Source organism: Felis catus, chromosome A3 (assembly GCF_018350175.1).
Source record: "Felis catus isolate Fca126 chromosome A3, F.catus_Fca126_mat1.0, whole genome shotgun sequence".
In the NCBI taxonomy this organism is placed as follows: domain Eukaryota; kingdom Metazoa; phylum Chordata; class Mammalia; order Carnivora; family Felidae; genus Felis; species Felis catus.
Window position 1 is genome coordinate 23,317,476 of NC_058370.1, and position 15,679 is coordinate 23,333,154.

Here is a 15,679-nt window from a genome sequence, read left to right on the forward strand (position 1 = left end):
TTATACAATGTTGCCTTGTACACATATGCAAAGATAAATACACGATGAAATTCACCACATTAGGGTAATAGTGAAAAATTGGAAATAACTCAAAATATCTGTAAAAGGTCATTGCTTTAATAATTGTGGTGTATACATACAGTAGGATAAAACTCAGCTATTAAGAAACACAGATTAAAAAAAAAAAAAAGAAAGAAAGAAACACAGATCTAGACTTCTGCTTCCAGCCAAATGAATTAACAAGGACTAGACTTACTCTCCCACCTGAAACTACTTTAAAAAACCGGCATAAATGTATGAAAAAAATGGCTTTCAAGATATTGGGCATCAGGCCATGAAGAACAATCATCCCTGTAAGATAGAAAACAAATGGGGTGAGCCCTACTATTGCTCTAGCTTACTGCCTAGAGTTTTTGGAGGTTTTCTGGGCCATGTTGCAGGGAGGGGGAACCCAGGTGGATCCCATAAGTTTCCCTGAATTGATGAGACAGAACTGAGAATCTAGGGAGGACAAGACAGCAAGAGTTCACAAAGCAGAGTACCAGAGAGCACAGAGATGCACAAAGAAAGAACTCTGAAGATCAAGGTATAATAAATGGAAACACAATGCATGTTTATGGATTGGAAGACTGAGTAGTGTTAAGATTTCAATACCACTCAGATGGAGGTACAGATTCAATGCAATCCCTATTAAAACCCCAATGACCCATATGACAGGGCACCTGGGTGGCTCAGTCGGTTAAGCATCCAACTTTGGTTCAGGTCATGATCTCATGGTTCATGAGTTCGAGCCCTGCATCAGGCTTTCTGCTGTCAGCACAGAGCCCACTTCAGATCCTCTGTCCCCCTCTTTCTCTGCACCTCTCCTGCTTGTGCGCTCTCTCTCTCTCTCTCTCTCTCTCAATATTTTTTAAAAATATCCCAATGACTTTTTTGCAGAAATAAAAAACTCATCCTAAAATTCATATGAAATCTCAAGGGACCCCAGATAGCCAAAACAATTTTGAAAAAGAACAAAGCAGAAGGGCTCACACTTCCTGATTTCAAAACTTACTACAAAACTACAGTAATCAAAGCAGTGTAGTATTGGCATAAAGACAGGCATATAAGCCAAAAGAATGAAATAAAGGCCCAGAGATAAACCCTCAGATATATGGTAAAATGATTTTAGCCAAGGTGCCAAGACTATTCAATGGGGGAAAGAACAGTCTTTTCAATAAATGGTGCTGGGAAAATTGAATATCCACATGCCCAAGAATGAATTTAGACCCTTACCTCATACCACATATAAAAATTAACTCAAAATGGATCAAAAACCTAAATGTAAGGTCTAAAACTATAAAACTCTTGAAAGAAAACATAGGGCAAAAGCATCACAACATTGGATTTGGCAGTGATTTCTTGGATACATACTAAAGGCACTGGCAATAAAAGAAAAAAAATGGACAAATTGGACTTTATGAAAATGTAAAAAATTTGTGCAAAAGACAATATCAGCAGAGTAAAAAGGCAGTCCATGGAATGAGATAAAATATTTGTAAACCACATAACTGATAAGGGATTGACATCCAGAATACACAGGAAATTCCTAAAACTTAACAAAAAAAACAGACAAGCAGATTTTAAAATGGGCAGAGAACTTGCATAGACTTTTCTACAAAGAAGATATATGAATGGACAATAAACACATAAAAAATGATAATAATAATTAGTAGGGAAATATAAATCAAAACTACAAGATACTATCTCATATCCATTAGGATCAATATCATTTAAAACAACAACAACAGGGGCGCCTGGGTGGCGCAGTCGGTTAAGCGTCCGACTTCAGCCAGGTCACGATCTCGCGGTCCATGAGTTCGGGCCCCGCGTCAGGCTCTGGGCTGATGGCTCGGAGCCTGGAGCCTGTTTCCGATTCTGTGTCTCCCTCTCTCTCTGCCCCTCCCCCGTTCATGCTCTGTCTCTCTCTGTCCCAAAAATAAATAAAAAACGTTGAAAAAAATTTTTTTAAAACAACAACAACAAAGAGGGGCACCTGGGTGGCTCAGTTGGTTAAGCATTCAACTCTCGATTTCAGTTCAGGTCATGATCTCATGGTTTGTGAGTTCCAGCCCTGTGTAGGGCTCTGTGCTGACAGTACAGAGCCTGCTTGGAATTCTCTCTCTCCTTCTTTCTCTGCCCCTTCCCTGTGTGCATGCATGTGCACTCTCTCTCTCTCTCTCTCTCTCTCAAAAATAAACATTAAAAAAAAACAGAAAATAACAAGTGCTGCTGAAGATGTGGAGAAATTGGAACGCTTGTGCATTGTTGGCAGGAATGTAAAATGGTGCAGCCACTATGGAACACAGTATGGAGATTCCTTAAAAAGATTAAAAATGGAATTACCATATGACCCAGCAATTCCACTTCCGGATGTATATTCAAAAGAAAACGGTCTCAGATAACTGTACACTCATGCTCATTATTCACTATCGCTAAAATGTGGACGTAACTCAAGTGTCCATCGATGGATGAATGGATAAACAAAATGTGATATATATATATATAGATATATAGATATATATATACACACAATGGAATATTATTCAGGCTTAAAAAGGAAGGAAATTCTGACACACTACAATATAGATGAAGCTTGAGGGCATTATGCTAAGTGAAATAAGCTAATCACAAAAAGACAAAAACTGTATGCTTCCACTTATATGAGGCACTTAGAGTAGTCAAAAGCATAAAGGTAGACAGTAGAATGGTGGTTGCCAGAGGCTAGGGGGAGGAGGAAATGATCAGTTAATAGGTATAGTTTCAGTTTTACAAAATGAAAAAAGTTAAAGAAATGGATGGTGGTGGTGGCTGTACAATAGTATGAAGATATTTAATACCATTGAATTGTATGTTTAAAAATGGTTCAGAAAATTTTATGCTATGTGTATTTTGCCACAAAAAATAAATTTTGGGTAAAAAATGTTATGGGATGCAGCTTTTTCTCTGGTGGATTGGCAGTGGAAAAGAGAGGGAAAAAAACTGACATGAGAAGAGAAATGACATTTCCTGAGCACTAACAGGCCCTGTCCATACACAATTTGATTCAGCTTCCCTAGTAACCCCTGTGATAAAGATAACAAACATCTACTATACACTAATGCAGGCAGTGTTCTAAGAGCTTTATATATCCATTTGCTTAATTTCATAACAAGCCTATGAACTTGTTTTATGGAGTCTGAAGGAACTGATCCACAGGGACACAGTCACTTGCCCAGTATCACACAGCCCATAAGAGGAGGACCCTGGATTCAAACACAAGCAGTTTGGCTCCCGGGTCTATGCTCCTAACCATGACACTACCATGACAGATATGAAGAAACCAGGCCTAGACCCTTTAAGTACTCGTCAGAGTCACTCAGCTAATCAGTGAGATTCAAACCCAGCTCAGTCAAGCTCCAGGCTCCTTTCCACCCCTCTCCCTCAAAGGGAAAGCCTACAAAGGAGGAGCTGGAGGGGGGGCAGGAGCCTCTCCTGGCAGGGCCATGTGGGCCACGTTTGCACAGCTGGGAGAAGAGGGGATCAAACCAGACATCCTGCAGGGCCTTTCTAGCTCTAGAGGTCTAAGAGTCTATGGGCTGAGAACTGGAAGCAGAAGGGCCCAGGCGCCCCCTGCTGTGCGCAGCTGCCAGTTACCATTGAGGTGGGTCTTCAGAGATGTGTCGTCTATCAGCTCCAGATGCTGCCAGATCCACTTGTAGTAGAAAGGCGAGGTCCCAAGGTCTATCAGACGCAGGACTTCACAGCTGCCCTGGAAACATCAAGGGACACAAACAATGGGGCTAACTCCTGAGGCTCCAGGCAGGCCAGGCTTTGAAGATAAGCTCTCTCTATTGCATCTTACCCCAGTTTACTTGGCTTAATGCAAGTGGTTTCGCGTTCCTTTTTCTTTTTTTCTTTCCTTCTTTTTTTTAATGAAAATGTTATGTACTCATCACAAGTTCAAATAGCTAAATAGGCATAAGAACTAAATAAATGTTGGCATTGGGAGAAAAATCACCATAGAGAATATGATTGGGACAATTGGTGAAAATAATCACTTAAGGGGTGGTTTAGTCGGTTGAGTGTCCGACTTCAGCTCAGATCATGATCTCATAGTTTGTGATTTCGAGCCCCATGTCAGGCTCTGTGCTGACAGCTCAGAGCCTGGAGCCTGTTTCAGATTCTGTGTCCCCCTCTCTCTGACCCTCTCCCACTCATGCTCTGTCACTCTCTCTCAAAAATCAATAAACATTGAAAAAAATTTAAAGAAAATAATCCCTTAAGTATATAGGGGTAAGTGAGTGTAACAAATGATATTTAACTCTCAAATGATTCAGGCAGAGAAAGAGAGAGAGAGAGAGAGAGAGAGAAGCAAATGTGGCAAAATGTTAGCAATTGGTGAATCTGGATGAAGTTTATACAGGAATTCTTTGCACTGTTCCTGCAAATTTTCTATAAATTTAAAACCATTCCAAAATTAAAAGTTTTAAAAATATTCAAACCAAACAGAAGAGCATAAAGAAAGTCAAAACTATTTTCATCCTAACACCCAGAAATAACAAGTAGCATTTTGGTGAATATTGTTTCAAACTTTTCTCTGTAAACATAATACATTAATATTTTTTTCATAAATGAGTCTCTTTATGTAAAGAGATCATTGTAACCTTTTTAAAGAACTCAATAATATATCAAGGACATCATTTCATGCCAAGTAATATGGTAACGTTATTATTTTTAGTGATTGCATATTATTCTATGTATGCCATAACTTACATACAATTTAAAATAGGAAATAGTTGAGCAAAAGAAGTCAGACACAAAGAACACATTCTGTATGACTTCATTTATATGAAGTTCAAGAACAGGTAAAAGGGCGCCTGTGGCTCAGTCAATTAAGTGTCCGACTTCGGCTCAGGTCATGATCTTGCAGTTTGTGGGTTTGAGCCCCGCGTTGGGCTCTGTGCTGACAGCTCAGGGCCTGAAGCCTGCTTTAGATTCTGTGCCTCTCTCTCTCTGCCCCTCCCCTGCTCATGCTCTGTCTCTGTCTCTCAAAAATAAATAAATGTTAAAAAAAATTTTTAAAAAGAACAGTCAAAAGTAATCTTCCGACTTTGTGGTTATCTTTGGTTGGGGGGGTGGGAGTTTGCCTGGGAAAGTGTACAAGGGAGCTTTCTAGGGTACTAGAAATGATCTCTATCTTGATTTGGGTGATGCTTACACAGATATATACATATATAACAATTCACTAAGCTGTAAAGTTTAGATTTCTTTATCGCACACATGTTACACCTCAAGGAAATATTTTTGAAGATTAATATTCAGTTCTTTCTGTCAGTATTATATATATAATTCTGATCTTGTTCAGGACAGTAAAATCTCCAGTTTACAAAACTCACCGCCTTTCCAAACTCTCCTGCACTGGGGGTAGCAGTGACCCCGTTCTGGCTACTGACATATAAGTGGAAGGCTGATGGATAAAACTCCCTGGAAACCTGTGGTTGTCTTTCCCCCTTACCTCTGCATAAAACTCATATGTGATGGCTGGAATGAAATAGTCACATCGTGACCATTAGGATGAAAGCTATATGCTGTGGACGATGAGGGGAGATGCTAGAAGGGAACTGGGGTCTTGAAGATTTCCCCAAACAGCTGTTCTAGCCCTGGATTGCTTAATTCTAGCCTCTCTACTGCAAGACAAAAGGAAATTACTATTCACTAAGCCACTGCAGTTGGGTTTCTGTGACAGCAACTTTAACTGATAATCTTGTACACACATCTTAATGCCTAGAGTGGTCATTTAGTTCACAAATCTCAAGTTCTCCCCCTAAGCATAAGTCAGGATTGTTTTTTTACTTTTAATCAGATATGGCCTTCTTACTTGCATTGGCCACTTTCCTAAGCAAAGTGACTCTGACAATGTGAGTGGAAACGTTAACAGCCCATGCTTGATTCTCAACATTACCTTCCCCTGTCCTATGGACCATGGAAGCATAGGTGAAGATAGTCTCCAGTGGCCTGGGTCCCTGAGTGACCATAGAAAGCAAGGCCTCCTGCTGATCAAGTAGTGGGGATGAAGGAATGCGTCTTTGTTAGTTAATCCACTGAGATTTGAGGATTGCTTAGAATTGCAACATAACCTTGTTCATCCTAATATAATGCGCATGTTTGATTATCCCTTGGGATTGTTTCCTACAAGCATGTATGTTTTAAATGTTGACACACATTGCCAAACTGCCTTGCAGAAATGTTAGTTTACACTCCAACAGTGTATAACAGAGCCTGTTGTATCTTTGTATTACATTGAAAGCTGGGCTTTCACAATCTTTTTTATTTTTTTCTAATCTGGCAGGAAAGATATGTCATTTTCTTTTTTATTTCATATCTATATAAAACATTACCTTTTTTTAGTAGGAACTGTAAGAGACACATTATACTTAAGGTTCAAGCCCAACTACTGTTGAAGAGGAAAGAGAAGGGATAGACATTTATTAAGCCCTTATGATATGCCAGGTGTTGGTCTTGGAGGCTTAGTGAACATTTACTCAACATTGATCAACAAGGACTGCAGGTGCCAGAGAAACACAGGTGAACATTTTCTTCTCAGGCTCTCGTGGGTGTTTAACCCCATGTGTACCTGTGTAGAAAACAATTTCACCATGTGTCCCCAAATGATAAATTGTTCCAAATGAATTGGTTATGGGCATTAACTATGTTTTCTAAGCCAATAGGAAATCACCTTCCCTAACTTTCCCAGGTCCAGGACACCCAGGCCCCTCCCTGCTATGACCCTCCAGTGGCCATATTTGTGAACTACAGGGGTCGGGACCTCCCAGTCTCAGATGAATGAATGTTCTAGCAGCTGGCCTGGCAGGAAATGAAAATGGGACAAAAGAGCAGTCCCTTTAGAAAGGTCAGGTGCTTTTCAACTCCAGCCAGAGGGGGCCACATCACAATACAGCCTGGTGTTGCCTGATCTTCTGAATATTCAAAAGAAGCCAGAAATCTGAAATTTTATTTACAATCTTCACAATAATGATTAAATCAACTTTCAATAAAACACTGTAAAGGACAGATCAAACTCACCTACCAGCCAGGATGCTCCCTCCTTGCTGTCACTTTGTAACATCTGCATTATTTTTCTCAGAATAAAGTTCAAGGGCACCTGCATTAGATTCACCCTCTACGCTTATTCAAATGCAGATGGCCAGGTTAATGAATAAGAATCTCTGGGGTCTGGCAGAAATTTGCCTTTTTAGGAAGTCCCCTAAATGTTCTTCATGCTTACTCAAATCTGGAAAAACTCTTTCCTTAAGTCAGAGTTCTCCACGTTTAATGTGCATCAGAATCACCTGGAAGGCTTGTCAAGACAGATTACTGAGCCACCACCTCTGAGTTTTGGATTGAACAGCTCTTGGGTAGTCCTGAGAATCTGCATTGTTAGTAACTTCCCAGGTGATACAGATGCTGCTGATTCAGTGACGATACTTAGAACCACTGGACTCGAGGATGAATGTGAACCGAGTAAATCTGGGCTAGACTCTCATCCTTATAACAGACTTTATGAGGTAAGTAGTTCATTCTGTCTTATGGACAAAGAAATGGAGGCTAACACAGAACTTTCTGCCGGTCAAGATGTAATCATTTGGGGCGCCTGGGTGGCGCAGTCGGTTAAGCGTCCGACTTCAGCCAGGTCACGATCTCGCGGTCCGTGAGTTCGAGCCCCGCGTCGGGCTCTGGGCTGATGGCTCAGAGCCTGGAGCCTGTTTCCGATTCTGTGTCTCCCTCTCTCTCTGCCCCTCCCCCGTTCATGCTCTGTCTCTCTCTGTCCCAAAAATAAATAAATGTTGAAAAAAAAAATTAAAAAAAAAAAAGATGTAATCATTTGATTAGAGCAAGTCTTGCAGATGTCAGGGAGGAGAAGGAATTGCAAAATACTCAGGCTGGCCTTCAGGGTTTGGCACTACCATTCTCTCTTCTAGGTTCTCCCTGCTCTCCTCACATGACCATCCTTTGGGTCAGATCCTGTGTGTCCAATCCCTTATAGTGTAGAGGCTGCAAGCCAAACACTCCCAAACATCTCCGAAGCCCCCTCGCACCTAAGAAGTGATTTGGGTTCCACTGCCCAGATGCACTTGGGCAAGGCTTGGTTTTGGACTGCAGGATATCTACTGTGTTTGTGGAGGCAGTGGCTACGGACGTGGCTTCCTGAATGTGGCAGGAGCAGCAGCACCTCTGACTGTCCAGTTCTGGACTCTGACTTGGGGTCACGTGGGGGTCATGTTCAGTTGAAGTTCTGTTCCTTCAGGCCTCCCCCTCACCAGTAAGTCTGTTAGCCATTCAACATCCGGCAGTAACTCCCCTTCTGCTTATGTTAAGCTAGTCTTGACTCCCTACTCTAGGACTGAACCCAGAATTAACAACACAAACACACCCCTAGTGATAAGTTTAATAATCGGCTCTCTGGGAAAATGTATGCATGTCTATAAACCTTACTCTTATAAAGGGTGTGTTACACACAATTCAGAAATAATAAAATATACTGTACTCTTATTGAAAGTTCCTATATATAAGGGTGCCTGACTGGCTCAGTTGGTAGAGCATGAGGCTCTAGATCTCAGGGTCCTGAGTTCGAGCCCCACATTGGGTGTGGAGCCTGCTTAAAATAAAAATTTTTTAAAGAGGTTGCATATAGCCAATGGATTCTCACAGAAGACTGTTGTGGGCTCTGGCTGAATTCTTGTAACCATGGCCGATCTATAGTCACAAGTCAACTGTGATTTGACAAATTAAGTTGCATCCAATCCATACTTCTCCCAATACATTTTTAAAAAGTCTTTTTTAGTGTCTATTTTTGAGAGACAGAGAGAGACAGAGTGCAAGTGGGGGAGGGGCACAGAGAGAGAGGGAGACACAGAATCCGAAGCAGGCTCCAGGCTCTGAGCTGTCAGCACAGAGTCTGATGCAGGGCTGGGACGCACAAACCACAAGATCATGACCTGAGCAGAAGTCAGATGCTTAACCAACTGAACCAGCCTCCCGATATATTTAATATTATTAAGAATAGTTTGTAATCTACTGGCAAACTACTTCTCACCTTTGTATAAATTATGTTCATTAAATGGGAACCTTCTTTAGTTTTAGTGCTACACGTACCAGAATGTTGCCTGTTCATCAACAATGTAACTTCTCTGATGAATCTATGATGAATAGTTTATTTTAATTTTTTAAAGTTTATTTATTTGTTCTGAGAGAGAGAGAGAGTGTGTGTGAGTAGAGGAGGGTAGAGATAGGGAAGGAGAGAATCCCATGTAGGCTCCACACTGTCTGTGCAGAGCCCACCGTGGGGCTCACTCTCACAAACCGTAAGATCATGACCTCAGCCGAAACCAAGAGTCAGATGTTTAACTGACTAAACCACCCAGGCACCCCTATGTAATTTCATTTTTAATAACTATTGTATTTATTACCTTGGAAAATTCCTGAAACTTAATCAGCTCTCACAGCCCAGTAAGAGCCAGCTCCAGCACACAACCAATCTTGCCTCCTTCTTTTGTTTAATTGTCCAATACTTCAAGGCTCAACTCCTGCCTCACCTCCTTCAGGAAGCCTTCCTTACAACCTCCAGCCTTAAGAGAGATTCCCCCTCTTGAGTCCCGAGAACTCAAAAAGTTTGTGCTAATCACTTGGTAGTTGGCAGAGACAATTTTGTCTCTGCTCAGAACCTAATGGAAGAGACATATAAACAGAGAGAAACAGTCTTTTCCATCTTCATATCCCTCCAGAGCATGAATCAACCTTCGCACAAACTCAACAAATGTCTGCTAGCTTAATATGAGCAACAGATATATGGGAGATACTAAAAGTTTGGATGGCCTTTCTTAAGGTATCTTAACTTCAACTGCCTCATTTGTAAACTTGGAATAATAATATCTTCCTCAGGAGTGCCTGGGTGGCTTAGTCGATTGAGCATCCAACTCTTGATTTTGGCTCAGGCCATGATCCCAGGGTTGTGGAATCAAGCCCTGCATTGGGCGCCACACTGAGCATGGACCCGCTTAACATCCCTCCCTCTCTCTCTCTCTCTCTGCCCCTCTCCCCTACTTGTGGACTCTCTCTCCCAAATTAATAATAATAATTATTATTATAATAAATATCTTCCTGATGGAGCTATAGTGAAATGGTACTATGTACACAGTTATTCATCAAAACACTGTTTGAAATAGCAAAAGATTGGGGCAACCTAAATATCCATCAATAAGGAACTGGTTAGATAAATTCAAGTACAAGCATACAGTGAAACCCTGAACAAGTGGTAAAAAAGAACAAGTGGGTTCTTTATGTACTGATATGGAACAATCTACAGAAACACTCTTGAAACAGCAAAGTGAAGAACAGCCTGCATAATACAACGTCATTTATGAAAACAAGGAAAAAATATACACATGCATTTGCCTCTATACACAAAGAATAGATGCAGGACAGACACATGAGAAAGCAGTGACAATGACTGTCTCTGGGGAGGAATACTGGGTGGCAGGGGGAAAGAGGTGAGAGGGAAACATTACTCTTTTAAACCTTTTGAATTTCAAACCATGTGCATGTATTACCTGTTCCAAAATAAACAAACAAAAATTAACAATACTAGTAGAACCCGTGGCACAGGAGCAAAGGGCCTCAAAAAAATGGTAGTTCTCATGGTGATCATGAAAACTACTGAGGGGTTGAGCAGAGTCAACAGCTGACAGAAAGATGGACTCAAATTGCAAATCCCAGCTCCTGAGAAGAGCTTTGGATAGTCAGACAGATCTGTATTGAACCTGGCTTCTGCCCCTCATCGACTGTGTGATCTTGGAGGAGCCACTTCACCTTCCTATGCCTCAGTTTCCACCTCTGTACGATGGGAATAGCAACACTACCAACCTCCATTGGGCTGCTGTGAGGCCAAAATGAAATAAAGCCTTTGAAGCACACAACCTGGGACATAGTATGCACTCAATAAATGTTAGATTTTCTTTTTATTATCAACCAACACAGAAGTTGACACAAGACAAAAAGCAATTCACAAAAGACAAAATTCAGACAGTAAACAAACATGAGTAATCTCACTAGGAATCAGGAAAAATGTAAATTAAATCCTCAATAAGGTGGCATTATAAAATTGACGGGGCGCGTAGGTGGCTCTGTCGGTTAAGCGTCCAACTTTGGCTCAGGTCATGATCTCATGGTTCGGTTCGTAAGTTTGAGCCCTGCATCGGGCTCTGTGCTGACAGCTTGGAGCCTGGAACCTGCTTCAGATTCTGTGACTCCCTCTCTCTCTGCCCCTCCCCCACTCGCGCTCTGTCTCTGTCTCTCTCAAAAATAAATAAAACGTTAAAAAAAATGTAAAAGAAAATTGTTGAGGGGCACCTGGGTGGCTCAGTCATTTAAGTGTCCAACTCTTGATCTAGGCCCAGGTCTTGATCTCAGAGTCGTGAGTTCAAGTTCCACACTGGGCTCCACGCTGGGCATACTTTAAAAAAAAAAAAAAAAAAAAAGACTTTTGAAAGAATGCCTGGCAAGTTTGGCAGAGGTGTGTGGCACTGGCAAAGGTGTGCACAGCTGGAAGTTAGATAAAGTGGATCTTTTTGGAGAGTAACTTGTTCCAAGATTCATAAAAATGATGATACCATGCAATTCTGCTTCTGAAAATCTACTCTGAGGTGATGAGCTCATGCGTGATTTCTTCCCTCTTTCCAGAACTCTGTTTTATGCTGTGGTCATATCACTTCTATAATTTAAAAATTATGATTTTATGTATTTATTTTTTTATTCTCAAGTTAGTCAACATACAGTGTAGTCTTGGCTTCAGGAGTAGAACCCAGTAATTCATCTCTTACATATGACACCTAGTGGTCATCCCAAAGAGTGCCCTGCTTAATGCCTGTCACCCATTTAACCCACCCCCTCACCCCCAGCAATCCTCAGTTTGTTGTCTGTATTTAAGAGTCTCTTATGGTTTACCTCCCTCTCTGTTTTTATCTTATTTTTCCTTCCCTTCCCCTATGTTCATCTGTTAAGTTTCTCAAAACCCACATTAGTGAAATCGTATATTTGTCTTTCTCTGACTAATTTCACTTAGCATAATACCCTCCAATTTCATTCACATTGTTGCAAATGGCAAGATTTCATTCTTTTTCATTGCTGAGTAGTATTCCATTGTGTATATATACCACATCTTCTTTATCCATTCATCAGTGGATGGACAGCTGGGCTCTTTCCATAATTTAGCTATTGTTGATAGCACTGCTATAAACATTGGGGTACATGTGCCCCTTCAAATCAGTAAAAATTATAATTTTTAAAACTCGCCTGGCGTCACTAAGATTCAAGGGCCAAAATGCATAATTTAAGTATGTATCTGTATATAAATAAGCATGTATATGAACTTAAGGAGCAGGTACCCCTGTGGCCCTCTTTCTAATATAACAGCTGTGTGTCCCAAAGTTCACAGCAACCCTCGGAAGGAGGGAGGCCAAACGGTGTGGTATGCCTTTTGCAGCTAACACACAGAAGCTCAGAGAAGGAGGTGTTGCAGAACAGGGGTCAGACCCTGCCTGTGTGGCCACAGGACATTATACTAAGCATGCCTTCCCAGATTCCACCCCTCCCCCATCCTAGACCTCTCACCTTGCAGACAAACATGATGGAGGGTGATTCTATGAAGTCTTTTAAGACCAGCTGGCCATACGAGAACTTCTCCACCTTCCCCAGGGTTACGAGCTTCCAGAGCTTTTCATCAGACCATGACTCAAACAGATCCATCTTCCTGAGGGGAAAATCCTGTTAGAATTCATTGGCCCTCATCATAGAATGTGCCTTGCTCTCAGCAGTTTCCAGAAAGGGAACAAGTTGTCTTGCTCTCTTGCAAGTGCCCGAGGTGGAGGATTTTACTTGCCCTCCTGTTGCCTCCCCTGGCCTGTGGCAGCGCCCTGGGGTTCTCTCCTCTGCTCTGCTTCTCTTCCTTCCACTCTTCCCTCCAGGGGCTTCTTCCGGGCTCCATCGCCTAACCTTGTACTCACTAGGCTAGTCTCATTCCAAGCAACTGAGAGTTCCTCACTCCAGCTCACCTACTATTCTGCCCCCAGCCCAGCAGTCCTGACCTTACCTTTGGTTTGGGCAGCTCACTCCAGCTTCCTCCAGCCTATTAGCTTCAAATATTCCAGGCTGTGGCCAGTGAATGGGAAACGTCTGTACTCCCCTCTTTTTTTTTTTTTCTATGACTGAAGGCCCACTCCACAGTGCCCCGCCTTTCCCTGAGCTCCTACACCACCAGTCAGGGGCTTGCCTTCCCTCACACACAGCCCCACAGGGGCTGCTAACAATCATCTCATATTTTCTCAGCTCCAACAAATTATGAGGCCAGAACTTGGATGACTCAGGCCTCATCAAGGGCACTGAGTTCCATCCACAACACCAAGGGGGAACAGGGACAGTGCCATGTCCAAAGAGGAAGGGTCTGGAGACACAGGAAGGAAAGCAGGGTCGCCACAGAGGGAACACCTATGGGGCCACACACTTCCCATAATCATCTCATTCAATCCTTACGATGATGTGGGAGAGATGAATCATTATCCTCACTTTACAGAGCAGGAGACTACACTCAGAGAAGGGAGGTGACCCATCTTGGGTTACATGGTTAATAAGCCCAAGAGCTGAGATTGCAACTCAGCCCTATTCTTCAACTGTGTGAAGACAGGAAATGTTCCTCTCTGCAGGACCAAGTCCTCCCTTCGTAGGCCCCAGCCCCTCTTACAGCCCCTGCTCTCCCACTCCACTCCACCCCACAGGGCAGCCCTCTGCTCACCGCACTGCTCTAGAGGCGCACAACCCTACAGACTGTATTTTCAGGGCCAGTGCAGATACTGCATTTGATTTTCAGTCTTCTCCTAAAGACAAGTAACTAGAAATGATTAAGTGAGCACCTGCCTGTGCTTGGCACAATGACAACACGAGGGTTACCATGGTAAAGGTGCCAATCTGCCCTCACTGCCATAGTGCTTCCTGAGGGGTATATAAACTGTAAAGGTGGTACTATATGATCAAGGAGTACAGTTTGAGGGTGCCTGGGTGGCTCAGTCGGTTAAGCGTCTAACTTCAGCTCAGGTCATGATCGCACGGTTCATGAGTTTGAGCCTCACATCGGGCTCCATGCGGACAGCTCAAAGCCTGGAGCCTACTTTGGATTCTGTGTCTCCCTCTCTCCTGCCCTTCCCCCATTTGTGCTCTTCTCTCTCTCTCTCTCAAAAATAATAAACATTTTTAAAAGATTATAAAGAAATACAGTTTGAGGGCTCCTGGGTTGCTCAGTCGGTTAAGCATCTGACTCTTGATTTGGGCTCAGGTCATGGTCTCACTATCGGTTGTGAGATTGCGCTCCATGTTGGGCTCTGCGCTAAGCATGAAGGAACCCCAAGGAATCTCAGGCTTGCTGAAAGCACACAGTGAGTCACACTTGAGTTAGCGCTAGAACCCAAGTCTCCAGAAGCAGACATCTATTGCTTTTGCAGCCAAGCATCAGGTCACCTTTTCCCCCAACTGTACCCTGATTTTATTTTGGGGGAAACTTCTTCTTGACTCTCAGACAATCAGAATGTCACTGACCCACGGATGATTCAAATGAAGCCAATCTGGTTCAGAAAGAACAAATCAGGGCCCCTGGGTAACTCAGTCAGTTAAGCGTCCAACTCTTGATCTTGGCTCGGGTCATGATCTCATGGTTCATGAGTTCAAGCCCTACATCAGGATCTGCGATAGTGCAGAACCTGTTTGAGATTCTCTCTCTCCTTCTCTCTGCCTCTCCCCCCAAGTGTGCTCGCTTGCACGCTCTCTCTCTCTCTAAAAAAAAAAATAAATAAAAATAAAGAATTACAGTTTGGCTGGGGCTTTAAAGAAACACAGGGTGTGATAGAAGCACTGTGGGGCACTCTCTCTATTCTTGGGTGAGCGTAGATGGGGTTGGTTAGTGAGGTGGGGCAGTGAAGCCCAGGGACTTGTGAATTGAACATGCGGAGCCTTGGTTTTCTTAGCTATAAACCAGAGAGAACAAGAGAAACAATGTCACAGGTAAAAAGCCTTGATACAAGGGGCTTAGCACCCTGCCTGGCCGAGCAAGTGCTCCGTACATGTTAGCTATTCTATTAGTACCATCCCACAAGGAAGGGATGTTTGAGCTGAGACCTGAAGGTACAGTAGCAGTTTGCTAGATGGAGAAGTTGGGTGGGAGGTGTCTCCTATCTCAAGAGCATTCCAGACACAAAGAAAAGCACCCACTATTTCCCACTGGGCCTAGGGCAAAGTCAGGCACCTAATAAACACCCAGGGGGAAGATGTTGGCTGATGATGGGAGTACCTAAAAAATTCAAACCGATGCTGAGCATCCTTTTGGAATTCCTGATCCAGCTTATTAGCAAAGAAATCTTCTCTGTCGACAACCAGGAACTCTGTTTCTTCCATACAGACCACGGTGGCCCTCCTTACTGAAGGACTCATAAGGCCCAATTCCTGTTGGGTGAACACAGGCAAAGGCAACTGAGAGGCTACCTCTGGCTTTCTACTCACAGCCTTGCCCACCGCTTTCCTGCTTCCATCAGCCCCCAGAAATCTCTATTCCCCAGACTGC

The 15,679-nt window shown here is 42.7% G+C and overlaps 1 protein-coding gene across 16 annotated transcripts in view; it reads right to left on the reverse strand.

The window, feature by feature from the left end:
• The window catches only part of CNBD2 (cyclic nucleotide binding domain containing 2), a 65,829-nt gene that overhangs the window by 18,262 nt on the left and 31,888 nt on the right, over positions 1 to 15,679 (reverse strand). For all 16 annotated transcript variants that reach the window (XM_045053680.1, XM_045053685.1, XM_045053683.1 and 13 more), the window contains 3 exons: positions 15,410 to 15,561; positions 12,688 to 12,826; positions 3,676 to 3,790 (listed from right to left, as the gene is read on the reverse strand). In XM_045053680.1, coding sequence (XP_044909615.1) covers positions 3,676 to 3,790; positions 12,688 to 12,826; positions 15,410 to 15,561 — 406 coding nt within the window. The remainder of the gene's footprint in view (positions 1 to 3,675; positions 3,791 to 12,687; positions 12,827 to 15,409; positions 15,562 to 15,679) is intronic.